This window comes from Galleria mellonella, unplaced genomic scaffold (assembly GCF_026898425.1).
Source record: "Galleria mellonella isolate WM207_F2 unplaced genomic scaffold, CSIRO_AGI_GalMel_v1 utg64, whole genome shotgun sequence".
NCBI lineage: Eukaryota > Metazoa > Arthropoda > Insecta > Lepidoptera > Pyralidae > Galleria > Galleria mellonella.
In genome coordinates, this window is record NW_026442133.1 from 8,893,181 (window position 1) to 8,917,327 (window position 24,147).

The 24,147-nt window shown below is 32.9% G+C and overlaps 1 protein-coding gene across 6 annotated transcripts in view; it reads right to left on the minus strand.

Annotated features, from left to right (window-relative positions):
- LOC113512517 (protein turtle-like) overlaps positions 1 to 24,147 on the minus strand; it is an 83,134-nt gene that overhangs the window by 11,677 nt on the left and 47,310 nt on the right. For 4 of the 6 annotated variants that reach the window (XR_008253499.1, XM_052900243.1, XM_052900241.1 and 1 more), the window contains exons 3-11: positions 5,890 to 6,015; positions 5,434 to 5,576; positions 3,922 to 4,068; positions 3,264 to 3,399; positions 2,660 to 2,901; positions 2,028 to 2,298; positions 1,622 to 1,882; positions 1,389 to 1,459; positions 753 to 944 (exon numbers count right to left, since the gene is read on the minus strand). Coding sequence is in view for 5 of the 6 variants with exons in the window: in XM_052900243.1 (XP_052756203.1) it covers positions 753 to 944; positions 1,389 to 1,459; positions 1,622 to 1,882; positions 2,028 to 2,298; positions 2,660 to 2,901; positions 3,264 to 3,399; positions 3,922 to 4,068; positions 5,434 to 5,576; positions 5,890 to 5,962 (1,536 nt within the window). In the remaining variant the exon portion in view is untranslated. Of the gene's footprint in view, positions 1 to 752; positions 945 to 1,388; positions 1,460 to 1,621; positions 1,883 to 2,027; positions 2,299 to 2,659; positions 2,902 to 3,263; positions 3,400 to 3,921; positions 4,069 to 5,433; positions 5,577 to 5,889; positions 6,016 to 10,303; positions 10,627 to 24,147 lie in introns of those variants that run through there. The other 2 variants (XM_052900240.1, XM_052900242.1) reach the window with 2 other exon arrangements.

Below are 24,147 nucleotides of genomic sequence, written 5' to 3' on the forward strand. Positions count from 1 at the left end.
ATAATTATTTTAGTAAATTTCGACCACTTAAGCTCAGTCCCAAAATACATGAATATGATGGAAATAACCAATATTTCTCCTCAGAGTAGCATCTCTTAAAAGGTGGTTATGTACACAGAAATTACTTAATGTTTATTGTTAGTACTTGAACAATACAATAAATAATTGTCACTTTCTACCAGAATGCTCTTTAGCTTGTTTATGATTCTCAGTATCATCATCTTTTTTTTATATACAACTTAGAACGGCAAACAAGTTGACGGCCCACCTGATGGAAAGTGGTAACCGTCGCCTATAGACATAAGCAGTACCATGGACATAACAGAGAATATACTGTTTCTCCCATGATACCTCCCATGCGTTGCCATTCCTGAGGACTCAGGTGTTATTCCTCCGTACCCAGTAAATTCACGCCATATCCCACCCTTCAAACCGAAACACAGCCATGCAAACACAACTGCTTTACGGTTGAAACACGAATGGGACAGAGGTACCCAAGCAAACGACTTTTGTACAAAGTTTCCCTCATCTTCCTACCCTTATCCAAATTATTATTTAGGGTCGATGTAATATTTTTTTTATCCATATTACAAAAAAAAATTGGCTTATAGTTTTACGACCGGCCGCCTGCCTGACGTCAAACCTCCTTGGGATTTTTTTATTATTCTCGGTATGTATAAATAAAAATTTATTGTCTATCGTTCTAGAACTTATCAGTGGTTCTAGTTCCACTACGCGTAATTTTTCCTTACCTCATTGGAGGCGACACACTGGTAAATGCCGAAGTCTTGTCTTCGCAGCGTGTCGATGGTGATGTTACCAGCGAGCGCCCGTACCCTGCTTTTTTGCAGTGGAAGCCCGTCGCGCCGCCGCCACGTCACACTGGGCCGCTGCGTGCCTTCCGCCTCTTGCGCTTCGCAGTGCATCTCCACTGACTCCCCCACCTCAATATACAAGTAATTTTTGAAATTCTCCACCTTGTAATAGCTCTATTTGATAATTCAGGAATTAATTAAGCAATACACAAAATAAAAGTGCTTCTAATTTTAAATGGATTGTTACGGCTAATCGTATCATCGGCTCAACGTAAGGTTTCAGTTATTCTGTAATCCATACAGTGATTTCATTCTTAAAATAGATTTTTATTAATTACTTACATTTTGTTACTTTTAATAAAAAAAAGTATTTAAAATATTATTCACATGATAAATTGTATCGCGTATTTATTTAAAATGTGTCAGTATGCAAACTGATGATCTAACTTGGATGCGATGTGAAATGAAGTACATATAACAACAAGTTCTGTTCCTCGTTTCTCATCGCAGCCAAGTTTATTTGAAAATATAACCCAAAATAAAATACATAAAATAATAATACGCCTAACATACCTTCCTTTGGTATAATGGTTCCGGCTCCACTGTAAATACTGGAGGTTTGCGTACGAGCACTTCCATGGGTCCTGTGTTAATAAAATTACAATTCATTAAAATTAACTGTAATGAGATTTTTTGATAGATGATCATTATACTGACGACAATTGCAGTACAATTACTTTAAATAATATAATTTTACTGATAACTCGTCACATAAGTTTACTTAACAGTTAATGAATCGTCCATACCTGAAGATCCCTGTGTACCCTGCGCGTTGTATGGCGTACAGGTATACCGACCCTGGTGGTTCTGATTGACTCGGGTGAACAGTAGAGAGCCATTATTCATAATCACTATATCTTTAGTCTGATACGGTTCTAGCAGTCTTTTATCTTTTGTCCATGTGACGTACTGAAGAGGAGGGTTCGCTTTTATGTAACATTGCACGACGCCTGCTAGACGGAACGGCAAATATTGCACAGTTGGTGTGAACGTCACTTTTGCGGGATCTGTAGAATAAAAAAAAATCCTTTTTGTACACAGGCGGTTAGTAAATGTGACTTTTCTTATATTAATGGGAGTGGTAGCTACCCTCTATAAACACTAAAGTCCAAATACTCAGACAACTTAAGAAAAAATAAATGAGAATCTCACATTCAACATTTAAATATGCCGAAGCGCTCTGCGGATCTCCAATGCCATTAGAAACTTCACAGAGGTATTGTCCGGAGTCATCAGCGGCGACTGGGTTTATGACAAGTGCGCCATCTCTTCGAATAGTTACTCTTGTCTCAAGCGCCGCCACCTCGGCTACGGGTGCACCTTCACGGAACCATTTCACTGTTACGTTCCCGGGCAAGGCTTTAGCTTCACACGAGAACTGTACCTTTTCACCCTCTAATTTTGTTTGGTTGGTTGGAGGCATCTGAAATTAATTATTGAGTTACTTTTTGCCTTATCTTTCAATTCCATGCGGCAATGTATAGCGCTTAAATCCGATTACATGTTAAAACCTTACAGCGGCAGATATTACTCATGACTGAACAATCTATTACATTATGTTTAATTAAACAACTTCCAAGAAGCTTCGTTAGCTTTCGATTAACTTTTGTAATTTAAAAGTCTATCAGCATTTTTCACTTACAAATTAGAATAAAAAGGAACATACATACTCTTATGTCAAATTCATCAAATAAACACAATATAAAAATAAAATGAAAGTAACAATTAAAAATCATTAATAGATAAACATTTGTTATAATATGAGATATAACTGGAGTACTAACAGTGATAACAGCACCGCCGGCGATGATGACGCGTGCTGTGTGCGACACTTGCCCTTCACCGTTGCGCGCGATGCAAGTATAATCGCCGATATCCTCGTGACGAATGTTGCTGATGCGGAGTTCTGTGCCGTCATTGAAAATGCCCACTGTACCAGATGGTTCCACCGGATTCGCGTCTTTGTACCACAGGATTTCGGGCGTGGGTGTACCCTCCGCTTGGCAGTTGAGGATGATGGCATCTCCTGGAATTTGCTAGTTCTTATTCCGATTCCTATTTTGGGTTAGTGGAGTACAAATAAGGGTGTAATTATGTTAATAATATGTGCTGTTCTTCTAAAAGTATATATTTGTCTATGGGTTTACTGCGACTACGGCGCTTATGGAACTCCAAGTAAAGAGCAGTGGCGACTCGGCCGTCCAGACGCTGATCTCTACTTTGACTTAAAATATTGCAATGGTATGATAAAAGATACCAAGAAATTTCTATAAAATACAATCCGCTATCTTATTAAAGAAACCATTATAATTAGGGCTAACAAATGGTGGCTAACAAAAGCATCAATAACGTAGTTACACGTAAATATATTACTATTTTAAATCGTACCTAAATTAACGTATATAATGTCTTCCGGTGTGATGGAGAAGCGCGGTGGCGCGTGAACGTCCAGGTGGAACCAAGTGCCGTTCTTATGCTGGTTTGGTGAACGGTTGAGGAATACCACCTTACATTCGTACCAACCCTGTATAACAAAAGTATAAGCGATTTTTATGTTATTTTATGATATTTATGGCAATTACTTACATCTATTAAAATTTTCTTACAAATTTAAATTATGTTTGTTATAATAAAAAAAAGTTATTCTTATAAAATGAATATCTCAATTCGAATCTATATGTTACTAAATACAGATAGTGACCTATGCATAATTAGATTGCAGAGTATATGTAAAGATTCTAATAATTTGCAAAACAAATAAATTATACCTATAGAATGCTTGTTGTTATATACCTTATTTATTTTTTATTTATTTTAAGTATGCACTTTTACAGCGCTATTTGATCCCGAATAAAAATATTTATTTTCTGTTACAGTGGTTGTGAAACAAATCAGATAAAAGTTCAACTCACATAAAAACATTATCAAAGTTTTAAAATTCGCTGCTCTACGGAGATCAACAAGTTTGATCTAAATTGTTAGGATATTAATTTATAAGTGTCAATTTTTGTTTTGCTTAAATATTTATAATTTTAACCAGTCTCACCTGGTCGGATTCCCGAATATTGGTGAGATTGAGACTGGCAGCGCCGTAGGGCGAGTCGGGCGCGACACGCGACACCCTGCCTTCGTACCCCTCCCCGCTGTGCGTCGGATAGCTCTCGTACCAGATGTAGATCGGGATGTCCTGTCCCTACACACATTGTAACACCATTTACATGCCAGCGCAGTACTGGTGCGTTAACAGCTAGCACTTAACATTATCCAACTATGATGAAACTTACGTCTGGCGTGGTTATAAGTTCCGACTACGAGTAAGTATTTCCCTTCTCTACTAAACACAACATAATATGCATACAATGAGATAAAATCAAAAATTTATTTTATAACAGCACAAGTTTGAGTTCGTTGAAGTTTTAACTTTTGTTCAAAGAGTACAAGATTAAATCAAGTTTACCATTAATAATTTAGGTAATTTAAATTCAGAATAAAATTTATCGAGGAAAAGTATGTAGGTATGTAATTAAACTCAATTTTGCTGCTACAAAATAACAAAGGGCTACAATGCTACTGAAACATGCGAGGACTAAAATATGTTAATGACGTGTTTACTTCAAATAAATAATTAGTTGGGTATGGAATTTGAATACTGACTGTTTCTTGTCTACTCTGATAAGTACTCGTAGCAAATTGAATATTAAACGGTGGCCCGTTTCTAAAACCAAGGTTCAAATGGTTTTACAGTTTTAATGATTGGTATAGATTAAAAATATATATGAAACCTTGTTATTATGGACAGAGGTACACTTACATACTAACATGCAGAATGTGAAAACATGGATCTAAATGAAACTACAGGTACATGCTGTAAAATACATGAAATGTGCGAAATATTATTAAGACGTCACAATATATGTAGATCGTTTATCAAGTACTGGTACATGAATCTACGTTGGCAGATAGAGCGTGGGAGAAGCCCACAGCCACAGGAAGAGAGAAACAGACAGAACCGCCGCCAGTGCGCGAGGGAGTGCGCGTGCCCCGTGTCAGCCGTGTAAGCAAAAGTGCTCCCGATGCTATCTCCAAATAAACAATATAGTGCACCCAATAAAGAAAAAAATAATTATAATATTGGAAAATAAAAATCTTATCGTATTATGTAAAGTGGCAGTGTATGTGTATGTTCGTTATCTAACGGGGGTCTGCTGCTCTCTCGGACTCGCTTTGAAGGCCTTTGTCACTGTGGTGTACGTCGACCGGTCGGTTGGACGACGGGCGCGGTAGGTACACGAGGCAATACGCAGAAGAGGCAAAGTACACAAAAGGCGTGCGAAGAGCGCGCGTGGGGCGAGGGCTCTGGGGCGGAGCCCCCGGCCCGCGGCGCCCGCACTTTACCACTAAGCACGGGACAATAAGATGTGTCGTCGAGACGGCACGTCAACATATACTTTACAGTCTGCGAGGCGCGTCGCGGGGACGAGCCTTCCTCTACTGAACAGAAACACACACGGTAGATGAGCAGCGTTGTATTGTAAGAGTGGAGTGTGGACCGTCGTACCGTTTCGCCTACCTTCTTCTCCCACTGCAAGACGTACGGCACCGGGATGTCTTCGGGGAAGTCCACCTGACAGTTGAAGACGACGCTCTCGCCGAGGATCGCTGTGATGTGCACGGCATCTTGGTGGTCTTGGTGGCAGGTCACTGTTTGGTTTCCAATTCAAATTACTATATTTTTTTCTTTTTTTTTTATTATTAATACATTTTTATTTCTTATGGCATGTTATGGTTAGGTATGATGTTAACTTTAACTATAAGAGTGACATTATTTGGGTTTATATATAATAGAGAAATTGTATTATTCGTCCCTTTATAGATGTTCGCATTTTTATAATTTGCCGAAGATCAAATGACATTGTGCAAAATAATATATAATTCCAACATTCTCCATAATGTATCTATAATACATCTTTGTTTGCCACTTGTATAGGGGCAGAATAAAAAAAAATTGTGGTACCTGGTAGATTGACTAGCAGCAGCAGAAGCAAGCCGGCGGCGATGTGCGGCGGTTGCACGGCGCGCCAGCCCATGCCTGCGCTCCCATGTCACGGCCGCGCGCGGCGACTCATCGTTGATGCATCACCTATACAAAAATACACATTTTTTTGACACCGTAGAAACCTAGTATAGTCATTTAAGAAGGATAATATTTTGTAGTTTAGGAATTAGAATATTTACTAGATATTCTTACATACTTCAGTTTGTGATAGATGACAGATACGTGAGATTAGAAAACGATTATCGGTTCAGTGGTCTAGGTAAAAACAATAAAACTAAAATTTGTTTACAAAAAGTAATATAAAAGAAAGTGTGTTTCATATCGTTTTGTTATAATTATAATCCAAAATGAATATTTGTTATTTTTTCATGCAAAAACTACAGAATGGTTTTGAATAAAATTGTTATACCGCTAGATATAAACTGATTCGAGTGGGCAAAGTCGCGCAAGATATAGCTATTATTTAATAATGTTAAGATTTGCGGAAGAAAAGAAAATTGACGTTCGCCAAAACAGAAGCATGTTCTATAGAATACGACTTATTGTACTTACTTCTTAAAGTACTCGTATTAATATATAAAGCTACGGACGCAAAGAAACAATCTGAGATTTCAAGGTCTTTTTAACTACCAATCGAAATTAAATTAAGATTTTGGTAATTTTAGGTTAGTGGAGAATATTCCTTCTACTTACATATCCAAATATCTTAAAAGATTTCGTCGTTGTAAAGGATACAGCAAAATTTTGACTTTATATAAGTTCGGTTTACGTCTAAAAAGTAGGTGTTGTGAATACATAGATCGACGTGACTTTATTTGCTTGTTTCTGTCTGTGATATCTTATCATTCAAACAAATTCAAAACAGATTTTTTTTTATTTGAAAAATGGTTTAATATAAATGGTTTTTAACTATATTTGGTGAACATGTGACTTCACCTTTGCTGCACTTTGGAGACATTTTGACAATTTTCATAGTTTTTCCATAACTATATTGAGATTTTTTCTATTCGAATCAAACTAATCGATAAAATAATCAAATCAGTTATAATTAACCCAAAAATAAAACAGTTTGTTGAAATAATAAATTACGTTTTATTATTTTTTTTTTCATATAATTTTAATGACCTTTCACCCATACTATACGAGTATAACTTATAAAGGAACCTGTAGGATCGCAGGGAGCAGCTTAAATATAGCTAGAATATGAAGTTCAACTAGTTATTGACTAATGTTGATTGTTATAGTATAATATACTTCATTATCAAGTTATTGCCTAATGTAACAATTGCATGATATGAGTAGCAAATGTTTTGTTAGAGAAAGTAACAATGCGTGATAAATTGTATATGTCAAAGGTAAGTAAGGTAATGTTGTTTTATACAGATAGATATAAAATACCTAGCTTCGAAGGGGTGGGTGGCCTTTGAGGCAAGTTACGTCCTTGGACTATTTCCACCTACCGAGTAATTGCACTGCATCACGATATACAAATGACCTTCTGCCCCCACAAACCGACATAAGCTCTTACCTTTATGGCTGCCTAACGTAAGTACGCGGTACAGATTTAATGTAGGTACCTATGTAGTTATCGATTTGTGTACTTGGGGAGGTTAAAAAGCTACTTTACACGAATCGTAACTCAAAAGAGACAATGTATGGGTAGCAGTATGGGCATCACAGTGTATTCTGTTGTCTATTGTGCTGTTTATATCTGTAGACAACGGTTACTACGTTTCATCAGGTGGGCCGTTAACTTAGTCGCTATTCTAAGTTGCATAATTTTTTTTTTAACTGATTTATGTCGTATGCTCGTATAACTCGGCTAGTGATACTGTACTAGGCTTTTCATACTCCGGCCTCTAGGACGAGATTCCTATTAAAGGGAATATGGTGCAAATTCACTATTTTAACTTCTTGGTTTAAAATAGCCGCGAGGATTGTTGTGACGCTAATTTGGTGTTGCGAGTATAAGTAGTAGAATTTAGGAGTATGTACGATAGGATAATTTGAGTATTCTTTTTGAGTCTAGAGGGGCCTTTTATGTTTTTTATATAATAAGAGCATGAGCTCTAGATATTTTATAAATAACATCATCATCATCATTTCAGCCTATATAGCCAAATATAAATAATAACATATGAATAACAATCTATATATGCAGCAGTGGACGGTTAGCCGTTGATATAATGATGATGACGATTATGGCGTAATGCTTTACGTTGACGTTCAATTCATGAGTTTGAGGTCTAGTAGTTCAGTCTTGGCTGACAGTAAAAAATATCATCATCACCATTTCTTCCATTATTCGTCCACTGCTGGATATAAGCCTCCCCCACAGAATGGAGGGGTAAACATATATCAACTTTTAATTTTCCACTAATGGTATCAGACCATATATATAAAGCCTATTTAATATGAGAAATAGTGCTAGGTTCACACTACTACTAGACTAGATTCCTGCTGAATTCGATGCGGGTTTACTAAAATTCTTTAGCTATTTGGAATATTTATGAAGTTTAGGATGTTATACAGTATTAAGTAAAAAACAAATAAATCTAGAGCAATAATATGAAGCATTTATAAATATACCACCTTATATCCATTCTCGCAACAAGCATCGGAAAAGTCTTATTTACCGCTGGCGACAGAAGTAGATGTAATTTGATAATATTTTATATAAGATTAATGCTTTAACTGTTATGTTGTTAGCTCTAGTTCCCTTGATAACGTTATTTACTAATCCTTACTAATATTATAAATGTAATTATAAATGTTAGTGAACATATCCTGGTCACGCTAACGAAGTTGCGGGTTAGTGCGGGGAGTTAGTGTTTTAATAAAAAGAAAAGATATTTTCTCAGTTTGGATAATAATTATTGTCATTTCTATCTATAACTATTTTATGATTTCAATGACTCTACATTTTGATACATTAACGATATTTTGCCGTTGACTTGGTAATTATATTAAAGAAATGGTGTACGAATAAAGACACATTGATTTTAAAGGTACATCTTTATGGACCTTTGAATCTAGTCAATCAGTTGTTTTGTGTTAGGTTTGATTGGCGTTCTATAAGCCAATCGCAAATTGAGAAGGCCTGTGCATATATGTTCTTATTGTACTTCTTACTTGTGTTTTGGAGAAACTTTGACTGTGAATAGTAGCAGTATCCAGCTCCATTTATGTAAAAAAAGAAGGAGTAAAACCTACTGATATTTAAAAAATATCGTATAATGATACTAACCGAAGAAAATTTTTCTTCATATATCCTTATTTACCCTATTTTTTTTTATATATCCAACCTCGAAGTAAAATTTTCATACCCAAGGCTTAACATTTTCATTCACCGAGGATTCTCAGTTGGTCATTGAAACTGTCAGGTCTAAGTACTGGTGGTGATAGACAAATTTAGCACTAATATTCATAAAGTTGATCCCGTATGTAATTCGTACGTAGGAAACTAATACTTTTAAAAATTACTAAGTTTCAAGAAGATAAGCATAAGAAATGCTGAGTTTGTCCATTTAAAATTCGACAGTGAAATTATAAATTCCCCATCCTGTACCAGTAGGTAAAGATAAATATATATTATACTTCATTGAAAGTAGTCCTTGATATACATATTACCAGGTACATAGTGATTCTAATTCGATTGGCCGCAATGTGCCCCTTATTGTTCTTATAATTTCCTAAATTGTTTGCAGTAGCTACACTTTGATACGAATATTAGACATAAAATTTTGGATTTCGAGTCTAGTAAATTATATACAAAATTTCTTGAGCAATTACTTAATAAGAAGTAAAGTCATTCAGACGTTGCTGTATGGTGTGACACCATCTAAGATGGTAGTATGGAGTGACTTTCATATTTACATAAAATAATAATGCCGTAATCTTCATGAACTGGAATTGTCTGCTTATAAATATGTCCGTAACAAGTGTTTACGCTTGATTCCACTAGAGTAATAATGTTATATAAACTCGGCTATTTGTGACAAGAATTTAAAAATCTGTACTTACAAGTACTTCTCTTACCATACAATATGTTACATTGACCAATCATATCAAGTTCAATGTCATAACGATTTATCAGTTGAACGCTAGCAAAGTCATTTCAGCGGGTTACTTAAGAACATGTCGGTTGATAAAGGCTAACACTGCGGTATCGAAACGTGGTTTCTTTTAAATCGACTACTAATTTATTCCCAAACTACTAAAACAGATTTGGATGTTTAATTGAACCAAATGCGAGACATGTATACTAAGGGGATGACAAGGGCTCAGTGTCAGTGGGGTGGGCGCGAACACCATACCCTGGCCATCGGTCAGCCACGGATGCTGCGGTTCTTGGAAGTATCGATTTTCATACCTTGTGGTCGCACGGTATGAATGCGTGGGGTGTCGCGCGGTGGTAGTGGGCGTCTTGGATGCGGGGCTGTTGCGGCGTTCTCGTTGGGTGCGGCCGGGTTTCGTCATCTGTGGTGGGCGAGGGCGGTCATGGGCTCGCGGCGGCTCGTGTCGACGGCGCGGCAGCAAGCGCGTGCGAGACGTCGCGCGGCGGGCCGGCCACTGCCCGCCGCGGCCGTATTGATCGTTGCGCGCGCAGGCCGCCGCCCTACCACATGAATGGTCCCCGGTGCCGCGCGGAGCTCACGTGCTCGCCTGCTCGCCTGTCCCTGCTCCCTGCTCACTGTGACCTCTCTTCGCTCACTATGATCCATTCCATGCAGACGTCGATATTCCCGTCGTACGATACAGGCGTTCCGTCTGGACTATTTTTATATTCGCAATGTTCTACTTATAATGAAGCGAAAAATTACGTTTCATTAAGTCATTTATTTATTAATAGGCCAAAATTTATTTGACTGTAATGCCAATTACCTTATTATATGTGAATTGAGGCACCATAATAAATATTCTAAGAAAAAATGTAATTAAGTAATATTAATGGATACTACGAAAATTATTAATATTTTTTTCTTGGAATAAATAATGAAATAGAAAAATATCATATATGAATATATTGTGCAATTTTTATTAGCTATTTAACACAATTATAATCAAGTTAAAATGTTAATTAATTTATAAAAAAGTTAGAGAGTTTTAATAAATATCGGCTATTATAGCCGCTGTAGCCGTACATTTCGTAGCCCGTCCGCCCGCCTGCTTGCTCGTTCAAGGCGGACCGTCCGCGCACCTAAGTTCGTAGATTCGTAGCATTCGTAGTCGTTAAATTGAACGTAGTTAATAATAGTTTCATTTCATTGTTTTCTTTTTGTTTTAATTGAACTGAAATAAAAATTATAACAAATATGTGATGTTTTACTATTTTTGAAACTTCAATTTCTTATAAATTCAGAACTGTCATATACACACATTTAGATAACACGTATATTGTTATAACTAGTTTCTTGTCTTATTTTTGTGATAGTATTCCCAGTCTATTAGTTCATATATTATGTTTATGGCGGGAATTAAGTACCAAGAGACTTGTCGTTATTACATGTAAGACGCTGATAAGTTATAAATAATAAAATTATAATAAATTAATAGGACTTAGTGATGGGATTCGAGTTGCTTTACTCAGTTTTTATATTACTCGCATTCTAGTTAAATTTTTGACAACTCGAGTTTCGAGTGACTCGAGTCGACTCGAATTACGACTAACTCTAGTTGACTCGTACCACTCGAATGCTTTATACCGAGCCGAGTGAGAAATTCAAGTTGTGACAAGTTTATCTGCTGTAGGTTCTTTTTTAAATTACGTAGATATCTATTTGTGTGAGTTGTTACTGTTTAATGATTGATCAAATAATTTTTTAAGTAGTTATTACAGCAATTTCAGTGAAATTTGTTATCTCATTAAAAATACATTATTTCTGTTCTTTTTTTTTAATTTTAAAGCATGTTTATTATTACCTAAATTGTGAAAGAACATAATAAAACTGTTTATATTTGGATCCCATGAAAGTTCCTTGTCAGAATAAATTAAATTGTCAGAATAAAAAAAAAAAATTTCAATTTGACTGATAGTTGATATAAGAGGTTTCTTGATTATGTATGACAAGTTTAGTTTGAAGGAAAATTCTATTTTTTTACATTTTGTTTAGATTTTTTTGAGTAGCTTTTACATTAATGCGAAAATAAATACACATTTTCTATAGAAAATTAATATTGTTTTATTCGTTTTAAAATTTTGGTCACTCGAGTTTCATATTCCGAGTGACTCGGGTTAATAAAAATCACTCGAGTTTTATCTTCACTCGAGTGGCATTCGAGTGAGAAAGTTACCAGTACCGAGTGACTCGAGTGAAAAAAAATCATTCGAGTCCCATTACTGGTTAATTGGGTTGCTATCGGTGTCTGTTGTCCAATGGTGAATTTGTTAAAAATTTAAAATATCTCATAAAGTTTTGGCGTTTTTTCAGATTCGAATTCACAATCTTAGAACTCTATACATCTAAATAAGATACCATTAGGCGCTTTCCGAAATGCTCTCAGTTTTAAATTTTTACTTTATTGTACAATCATAAATCCTTTGCGATGTTCTCGTGATCCTCGTTGTTCAATATTCGATATTAATTGCAATATAATCAATATATGAATATGGAATTAAAAGTAAATAGTGTATGCGGTTATAATTCTTTTAATGCATGATAATGAAATGGTAACCTTAGGTATGGTAACACCCGAAGACGGGTGGGTGAGAGATAACAGATGATAATACAGGTAAGTTCGTCCATCGCGATGAATATGTCTGGAATTCAGTACGATGGTTTCCAGGGGGACTAAGCGGAGATTGACCTGACAACCCTGCTAGGTCGACTTTCGCGGGTATAAATACTCATATTGCTAATAATGGGACTGGTATTCTGCATTACTAACAATCCTTTCCCCTCAATGTGGTTATATTAGTTCAATATTCCTCTTATGCTTCCATGACTTGGTTTTGGTTTGAAAGTTCAGGGAAATTACAAGTACCGGAGGCATAATATTTTAGTTCTCAGGAATGGCAACGTATCATAATGCATACCGTGAACATGGCAGTATTCTCAGTGATGTCCATAATACTGTTCATGCGTATTAGGAGGTGGTTATCCCTTTACATTATATGGGCTGTCAGCCTATTTGCCATTTCAAGTTTTATAGAAATACAATATATTGTATTAAATTTTATCTGTCTATTATACATTAGATAGGGTATCGGGTATTAAGAACGTTTTAGCTCAGCTAATTTGACGTTTGGCTGACTAAATGCTTTTTAAATCATAAAAAACGCACTTTTTTTTAATGTTGCAAATAATTGTATTATAAATTTTCCTGATCAGGATTATTTTTTAAATTTGAGTTTGAAACATATTTTTTTGATATATTATAAATATATATGTTTGCATATAAATTAATATAATTGTATTAATTAAAGTGGCGTCTACTTTCAATTATTTAAAAACCAAAATATATTATATATATTCTTTATTTTACTCATAAAAAAAGATACAGATGTATATTTAATGTCTAAACTCAGATATAAATTAAAGTATTCAGAAAAGATAAGTATCAATACGAATCATTACGCACTGTTTATTTTGCTTTTTCAAATATATTGGTAAAAATGTTAATCGTTTTTATTTTTCAATTTAGCCTTATAATATATACTTCTTCCACATACTTGATATTTACTGTATATACCCGTTATCTAATCTACGCACACAAGGATAAAAGAGTTGACCTGTTTTTGGCGAAGCATTTGTATGGAAACGCTCTATTTATATAAATTAAGGGTATTATATTATTTAAGGTTATATCAATCATCGTGTGTATTGAAAAAATAGCATTCTTGTTCATTAATGATGAAAACAAATCAGATAGCGTCAACAAAAATGAATTATTACATATGAGTTTCAACCCCTCACAAATGTACCATTATATTGCTTACCAGCCACACAATAGGACACTAATTTCCAAATTTCGTGACCTTAGCTTCACAAGTTTCGGCTCTGCGTTGATGAGTCAATCAGTGACCCAATTAGGACTTCTCTTTGTTTTAATCGTATCGATTAGTAAAGATATTACTATTGGACAGAGGGTTATTTCTGATTATATTGTTGTTTTGGTTGTTTCCAACATATAATTATTATGCAACAAAATACTGGACAAAAATATCCTATAAGAGGGAAGATATTCGTATAATATTTTATTTTGTGATTTTTCGTAAATTTTTTTTTTTTAATTATTATTCGTATATAGTAATAAGAATCTGTCAGTTACGTATTACATATGGAAAAATAGTAGCTTACTACATAAATATAATGGCTTAGAGTTGCTTTCTAGTTCTAATCTTCTTTGGACCGGGGACTTTTATCAGTTATCTCTTACGATATACTACAGATACAAAAACCATCACAGTGCGAGACGAATTCGCGCACCGAGGGCTCCGTTCTAATTATATTTTTATTTATTGATTTATATTTTTATTTTGGAGTAACAAAGATTCTTTTTGTAATAACCTATTATTTACTCATTTTTATTTATAAGAAAAAAAAATTGCATACCTGAGTATTTGATAGTAATTTCAACTTAATACCTTCACCCGTTCCTGAGAAAAATGGTCTTGACGTGTATAGTGAATTTCATAACTATTGGTTTAACAATTAAGGCGCCAAGAGGTTGATTGTAGGGATTAATTATTATTTATATGGTATGGTATTTTATTATCATTCTGAGTTCAAGGTGGGCGGTACGTTTTTGTATACAATTGAAACTAATATGTTACGGTAAGTGGAATTACTGAAGGCTATATCTATTCGTTTAGCCTTGATGGACGATATGTTTAACCTACGCTAGTTATTACTTACAGCAAATGAATAAATTTATTTGCACACGAATCCGTTTGATTAGTTTCAGTGATATGTACTTTTTAGTAATTTAGATATTATTTTTTTGTTTAGTGTCTAATTGCATATACAGGTACAGATTTTTATAAACTATTTTCGATAAAATTAATATTTTATTACTTAGATAAGTAATAAAATATTAATTTATAATAATAATACGTAATGCTTATTTACAATGTTTTACTGTCGTTGTTATTATTATACAATACACATATATTTCTTTGCCACTGTGTTAGGTTGACTGGAAAAGATCTCTATTAAAAATAAATACATTTGCTTGTATTATTTCTAATTTTTTTATGAAGATTCTTATGTAAACAGTTTGTTATTGTATGTTTTAATGCAATAAAGAATATTGAACAATTTCAGGTTTTTATATAAAAAAAAATTGAAACAACGATTACAAATAAATCCTATAAAAAGACGCAGACAAAATATTTTCTTTACTTTTTCCTTTTTTCCCTTTTTTGTAATCTGGATATAGTTGAAGCGATTTCTATCAAACATAGGTATACGTCTATCGTCTATGTAAATAGATATATGTATAAGTAAAATTTATATGAGAATATTAAATAGAATATTAAATGGATATAATTTTTCTTAACTTAATATAACTTCTATGTAACAGGATATATCATTGGAGAATATTCCCGAATCAGTTGAACTTGTGACGGTAGTTGCTTCACTAAGTTACTGCATTGAGCGGAGCTCAAAAGGTTTTCATATTGGCAATATTCGCGTAGCAATGTGTTGCAGTTGGGAGTAAGCCCCTTTGAACGTTCGTTATATTATGTAGTTATGATCTCTTCAGGAATACTGGTATTGCCAATGGTTTGGAAATTAGCTTTACCTGGTACGTTTCCTATAATTATTAGATATTAGTTATAACCTGCAACTTCATCTACGTTACGAGAGATGTAAGAATTGACCGGGATAAAAGTAGTTTTCCTTTTTCATTTCTAATATTAACCGCCTTATCCATAAAGACTAAAACGTTTTATAACTTATTTAACTATTGAAACAGTGTCACTTTCTTTTAAATTGAAAATTAAGCACAAAAGAAATGAATAAAACGCTTCAATAGCTAAAGTAGGTTTATAAGAGGTTTGAAGTTTTATGAATAAGGGGTTAAGTGTATATTAAATTTAATGACAATCGATTAAGTCTTTAAAACGATAATAAGTAATAAACATTTATTATATTTCTTCACTTTCATATTTATTAAAGTATAGCATAAATAAATACGTATTTACCATAAATTGAAAATGAATCTATTTTGATAAAAATTAACAGAGGGGCATAAAATCAAGGTGGACAAAAATTATAATGTCATGACATACGCATAGATTAAGGACAGTACCTGGGTGTCATAATTAATTGCGCATGGGTGTAGTTGCATCATTTGGTGTTATAGGTTGTAAACTTTTGGTTAATTACATATATGGTTAATATAGCTACTTCTAAAAAGGAGGTTTTATATTCGACGCGTATTTTTTGTTCTTGGATACAGGTACAGGTATACCTATGTGCAGCATTATATAAGATTTCTGTGTTGATTTATATGATTTTTATGGAAAGAATTTACTTTCATAGTTTGTGTTACAAAATTTATTATTAATATTATTTGTATTGTTATTTAGGTTATGTATGGTTACGAAATTAAGTTATAGTAATGGAATTTTTAATATTGTTTAATATTAGTTATCGAGTGAAATAATTTTTGAAACTTGACAAGTAACAATAGGGATCATAGAAGCTTTATAACGAAATTTTATAGTGATGCCCATTGAATTCCCCTAACAAAGAATTAGTAACAGCTTGCAACATGACTGCTTAATTAGACGAATGCACAATTTTCTAAAGTTTAAGATTACCGATGTACCAATTTTTTAAAATACAGTGACACCGAATCTCTTAATAAAGGATTAGCAATGTCTTGCATCAAGGATGCATAATTATTAAAATTAATGTATAGTCAACTATATATTAATTATGTTCTATTGAAATAAACAATTAAATATTTGAACTTATTTGAAGTGATTCTTGAAAAAAATCAAGCTGTATCACCATTATTGTAAATATTATATAGGTATTAAGGTGCTTACTGTGTCAATCCTAAAGTTGGCATGAATTTTTAAGAGGTGTCGGAGGGAGGGCCCCGTCAACGCGATGGTGTGGGGGCATGTAAACCTAATGGCAGCCGTAATGGATGAAAGGTGACGCTCGGTACGATTGTTGACGGCTGCAGGTAACTTTGCTTAATGTATTTTTATATTTGCTGACAAGGTCCTATTTGGACATGGCCCTGTTATTGAGGACACTTCAATTATTTTTTTTTTATAAATAAACGATATTAATTTTAATAAAATTAGTATGGAACCGATACTGTTGACATTAAGATAAAACAGCATTAAATTTGCACTCCAATAACTACTACAACTACATTAAAAGAATGATAATTAGTAGAACAGTATACCTAGTGAATGAATTCAAATATTAGAATGAATTGCTCAGTAGAATAATTAGATAAGATAAATATATAATAATTACATAGATAGTAAGATCATCCTTATGAAATAAATATTTTTTTATACAACCTAGAATGGCAAATAAGCTGACGGCCCACCTGATGGAAAGTGGTAACCGTGGTCTATAGATATGAGCAGTACCATGGACATAACAGAGTATACTGTTTCGCCTATAATATCCTCCATGCATTGCCTTTCCTGAGGACTCAGGTGTTATTCCTCTGTACACTGTAAATTCACGTCATATCCCACCCTTCAAACCGAAACACAGCCATGCAAACACAACTGCTTTACGGTTGATACACGAATGGGACAGAGGTACCAAAGCAAACGACTTTTGTACAAAGTCTCCCTCTGGTCATAACCTGTGTCATAGACTAGCTTTGTGTCCGCTATTTTGAGCGCGTAACTTTTAAAAGTAGGGAAAATTATATTTTTATATGGCGTATCAAGATAAATGCATGCCCACTAGATAAATTATTAATTTCAAATATATCTTATAAAATATAAATTATAAAAGTGACTAGATTTTAAATTAGTCCTTCAGGAATACAATTAAAAACCGCCTCCAATTTGACGCTATAGTTTTTCGTGATGTCGGATAAAACATACGGACAGACAGACATTTCTAAAAAAATATTGTTTTGACCTCCATTGACCTTTATCCCTCAAGTATTTTTTTTTAAATATCTTCTATGTACAGACATTATATAGTTACAGTTTTATTATATTAGTAAGATAATAACTATATTTTGGTCACTAGGTTGTAATTGCCTGCAGTTTCCGAGAATTTCCACATATTTTGTTTAATTGTTATTACTTTGTTGGTTTTGGCGTGTCCCATAGGTACATAGTTAATTAAATGTACATGTATATAATAGTGGGAAACTACAAGGGTTCACTGTCCGTACAGGTTTTGATTACACCCAACAGTTAATTAAGCCAATTATTATGTAGATAATACCTACATTTATATACAAGGTATGCCATATGTAACCTGTATCGTACATACATATTGAATATAATTATTAATTAAGCTTTAAATTATCATAAATTTTTATTCAAATTGGTAAATACTTGACGGTCTTTAATAACACTTGCTATAGAACGTAAATTAGCTATTTTTATGAAACTATTGTGAGTTTCGTTCGGTTGTAGTGCTTATATTATAAAATAACTAATGATAATAATGAAAAAAGAATTTATATTCATATTTCGTTGGTTGTTTATTAAAAGTTACACAATAAAAACAAACAAACTGTAAATATATATGGGTGCAATATACTGCAGTTAGTTTGTTTGTAAGAAATTAAAAAAAAATATCTATTTAATATTATATAAATAAGATGTTGTTTAAACAAAGATAAGTTGACTTACACAAATTGACTAAAGATGTATATTTTATTTAACTGTAAACTTTTACGTTGTTTAAAAATAAATAATATTATATAAATACCTCTAATCACATCGCGTTATGTCTCATCCATGAAACCATACTTTATGTAAAAGTATATTATACATTTTATTACATTAAGTAAAACAAATAGTTGCTGAATTGACTAAGATAAGATACACGTCAAAAAAAGAAAAGAAAAATAAGTAAAATGGTAAATGATGACGATTGAATTACTTGTTACTAATCTTTACAATATATTAAATTTTAAAATATTAGATTAAATTTTAGATGATTATTTTCTTAAAAAAGGATGGATATAATAGGATTATTTAGTAAAATTATAAAGTAGTTACTAAATTTCATTGTGAGAAAAATAATTTGTGCCTAAGTGCCTATGCACGTCTGCTCCTGTCTGGGATGAATGATAGAATATAGGATACTGGTAGGGTGTGTGTGCTCAACTCAGGGAAACGGGGTGAGGGGAAATAGTTTTCTTACGGAAAAATGCTTATTATATTTTGCTAGCTGGATTTTATGAAAGTTTCATATCCGTATTGTCTTATTTGTAGACAATTTTATGATTTTCTTGTATAAAAAGGTATTCTCTGCTTCAGTCGCAAGCAGTGATTTAGAAGCATTAGAAATATTGTAAGGCTCTATATATTTAATGACTATGACTTTTGTATAAATAAGACACAGGATCAAAAAAAAAAAAATAACTAAACCGTTTCATGCAATCTCCTTTAAGATTTTAAAATATGCTTAATATGCAGAACACTGATAATTTTGCTTTCGATAATTTTTATAGTATTCATTAGAATATCATACGAGTAAAACTTATATATTTTAATATACAAAGAAACCTAAAAAATTATATCATAAAAGCTTAGTAGTATCGTAAATAATGCCTTTAGTTTAGAATACTTGTTACAACTTTTTTTTAATATTTATGACCGAAACTCTAAATAGACTTTAATAACAAACGCACCCTTTTTTTTCCTATATATTTTTTTATATACACTATGAACAATAACTGCGTTATTGACGTTTTTCTATCTCTACGTTAATATTTAAACATCCGACGGAAAACTATATTAGATGGGCTTCTCTATCTTCTATAATTTAATATATTTCAGAATCCTATGTCACCATTATATTTTTAATCAAATTTATTAGTAAACCTTGGAATGTAAGTAATAAGGTCAAACGAGTATAAAATGAACATACTCGTATTACCTACTATTATATACTATATACTGTTCTACGTTCATTTCTTACATATATTTACATCGATATAACAATGTTTATGTTTTTACGTGAGTAAGTTATTTCCCCGGATATTATTGTGTATATTCTAGATATATATAAAAGCTTGTGAAAATGTTTGTAACTCAATCATGATTTAGCGGATCAACAAAATTGAATGAAATTCGGTACACAGATTTGATCATATATTAACTCAACGCATTACAATTGCATCTTAATTTTGATTGGATTAGCTTCATAAATTTCAAATAATCGAAATTTCTACACTTCTTTCATTCATAATGAAAACTTGAGTTTATGTTTCTTCATGGTTTTTTCCTTACATCGAAGTCCTTTGATTTTAGTTTATTTTATTTATGTTTATGACATTCTTTACGCATACAATCTGAATTACATAAAAATATTCAAAAAACCTGTCATATATTTGATATGTCTTTTATGTTTGTATAGTCTTTATTGCACCAGTAGGAAAAAAAAATACAAAACCACACATATTATACTTATAAAGTATAAAAGGTGACCTTATCGCTAAATTAATTTCTTCCTAACAACCTTTGGGTAGAGGAGAAAAAGGAAAGAAGACTATTTTGTATTTGCATCGATCACTATTTTTATACCAAATACACTCCTCGCAAAAATTAAGGGAACATAAAAATTTTTGAAATTTTTGGGTGATTTTCAACAGGCTGTATTTCAGTGAAAAATAATCGTACAGGAAATTTAAAAAAAGGGTTTTGAAGCTTGAAAACTCTAGTTTTCAGATTTTTTGGTGAAAAAATTTTTTGAGCTCCGGTTTCCATGCAATTCTTAAACAAAGCTGAAAATATTTTTTTTCTAAATTTTCTAGGTTTCGTTTTTCACTCTATGGGCATGGAAAAATTTTTTCGAGCTACTCCATTGTATAGGTCTCTTAGCGTGTTTATTCAGCTTCAAAAATCGCTTTGGATGGCTCAATTACGACCATTTGTCTCCGAGATATCGAACTTTGAATACAAAAGCATCCTTTTCCATTCAACTGCTAATATCTCTGGAACTACTGGTCGCACAGCAAGCGGGCGCCGAGTTTCTTTATCTGCATAAAATTTTCTTGATTTTTTTCGATTTTTTTTTTGATAATGAATTTTTAAAAAACAAAAAATTGAGTAAAATGTGAAAAACAAATGAAATTATTGATTTTTGAATGGATTAGGGTGAGTTTAAGGGACAAAAACCTTGTTCCCCTATTTTTTCCAAAATTTCAATCAATTGGTCCGGGAAAAACCGTTGAACCGATCGCTCCAGGGATTTAGGGGGTTCTTTAAGGAACAATAGACTGTAAAATTTTCCTCAAACCTTAGCTTTCCCGCCCATATTAGCGAAGATACAGCCAAGTAACCAAAAAAGGAGAAAAAGTCACTTTTTTCCACTTTTTTCAATTCAATGTTAGAGGTGGAAAAAAATTTTTTCTTCACTAACTCTTGACTGTGCTTAATTGGAAATTTTATGCAGATAAAGAAACTCGGCGCCTGCTTGCTGTGTGACCAGTAGTTCCAGAGATATTAGCAGTTGAATGGAAAAGGATGCTTTTGCATTCAAAGTTCGATATCTCGGAGACAAATGGTCGTAATTGAGCCATCCAAAGCGATTTTTGAAGCTGAATAAACACGCTAAGAGACCTATACAATGGAGTAGCTCAAAAATTTTTTTCCATGCCCATAGAGTGAAAAACGAAACCTAGAAAATTTAGAAAAAAAATATTTTCAGCTTTGTTTAAGAATTGCATGGAAACCGGAGCTCAAAAAATTTTTTCACTAAAAAATCTGAAAACTAGAGTTTTCAAGCTTCAAAACACTTTTTTTAAATTTCCTGTACGATTATTTTTCACTAAAATACAGCCTGTTGAAAATCACCCAAAAATTTCAAAAATTTTTATGTTCCCTTAATTTTTGCGAGGAGTGTATGTTGACTCTTGTGTGTTCAATTCCTTTTTACAATAAAGTTATCAGTTTTAAAATGACAAATATCTAGAGTGATCGCCAAAGTTCTGAGGTCACGACCAATCACCCTCTTGAGGCTTCGGTTGTTGCTCTGGAAGTTATTACCATGGCGATCAATCGATTAAACTCACGTTTATTTAGGATTCCTTCGTTATTAATGATAAGCAATGAATTCTTACTTACTTTAAATTATATATACCTAGTTAGTGTTCTGCAGATGTTAGTTATTATATTAGATATTAGTGTAAAGAACAACTAGTGTAATGCCTTCAGCATAGTATCCAAAAGGATTATATAAGTTATTTTGAAAAAAGACTGGTGAGATAGAGTTCCCAATTTTATAAAGGAGTTCAAATTTCATCTGTATATTTTTGTTGTTTGTGAAACTATTTTGATAGTTATTTTTGCAATCGATGGGATAGGAATCGATTAGATGGGATGGGATGCGTTGGTCTTATATTAATTTTGTCACTATCTATTATATTTTGGGGAATACTGTATTCGATTTATTGATATCAAAGAATACATTGTTGTCCTTGAGTCTGAAGAACAATGATAATTGCCAGCACAATGCAATGACATAAAATACAAAATCTCAAGAGTGGTAACACATGACGACGCTATGGGGGGTATAAAATATTTTATCCCTCTATTTCTCTAAAGTACATTGATATGTTGTTGTGATCAACATGAGCTACACTACTTTGAATTTACATGAGAAAAAAGAGATTTCTATATGTTCGTTTTTAACACATAATCTGAAAAATTGCTTAATCGATTTTACAAATCTTTCACCTATAGAAAGTTACATTATTAGCAAGTAATATAGGTTATATTTTATTATCAAAAAGCCTTGCAAAGCTTGGGCGGATCGCTAGTTATTTATAATTGTAACAAACTTAGTAAATTTAATATAAACACTTCACATATATTACCTATGTATGATAAACAGTGTACATTTAATGGACATGTGGGGTTATACTCTCAATATATTGGTCGTTACAACTTGTAGACTATTATAACTTCCTAAAATCTCAAATGCATGTAGTGAATTTGAAACCTTACATGACAAGTACCTAATGGTATGAAGTATAGTTACATTCTTAAGGTACTGGTAAGTCTAATACTGCGGTCTTTTATAAAGAGATTTTTCGGGGCCTATCTTAACCTACCTGACGTCATAGGGAAATTTTTAAAACGCTTCTTTTATATTGCCTTGATGGCGAAAAAAAAAGCCATCAGCGGTGTCGAATGAGCAGACATTACTATAGTGATAATTTTTCGATTGGACAGTTTTTATTAGCAAAAGAACCAACGTCGAATTAGATGCGAGCCATTGATGTGTGGTTCTTTGCGCCCTCAGACGCTGTTCGATTCTCCCTCCTCCCATTAAGGGGCTGGCACTGGGGGTTTTCTAATTGTTCAGCTCGGCTTTTATATTTCACATTACACGAAATCACATTATTCTTATCTTTATTATTATCTTTTAGTCTACTAAATGTGGAAGAGACTATAAATTACTATTTCTTCGGTTTTATTATAAATTTTTCAGTAATATCATAGAAGACATGACATTCTCTTTCTTTATTTCATTCCTATCTTTATAGATAGGAATGAAATAAAGAAAGAATTTATAAATTAATTTATAAGTACCTATTCTGTTACACGTTATTCACGTGACCAAAGTCACGGGTTGTAGCTATTAATTTATAATCCATCTTTTTCTAGTATTATGAAAATTAAGTATTACCTCATGATATTTTATAATTTAATTCAGTAAGTACCTAGTTGATGACAAACGTTTTTTCTTTAAATATAAAGTAATTAATGATAAATTGCCGACACCAATTATAAATCATTGTTAACACAATTCCTACGTTTTATAAAAAGTTACTTAGGTATTGCTATAAATAAACATACAAGGACAACAATGTATGAATTTTGTACATACAATTCTATTTGAAGAAATTATCTGTGCATGAATATAGCAGTATGAAGGTACACACAAGATATGTCTGACCTCACCAATTACCTATTGTTAGTGGTAGTGCACACTTGAGCACGAGGCAATTTGTACACGCCACTCATTTCATTACACACAGATAAGGGTCTTGTGAATATTTTCGCTCAATTTGACACATTTATGTTTTCCC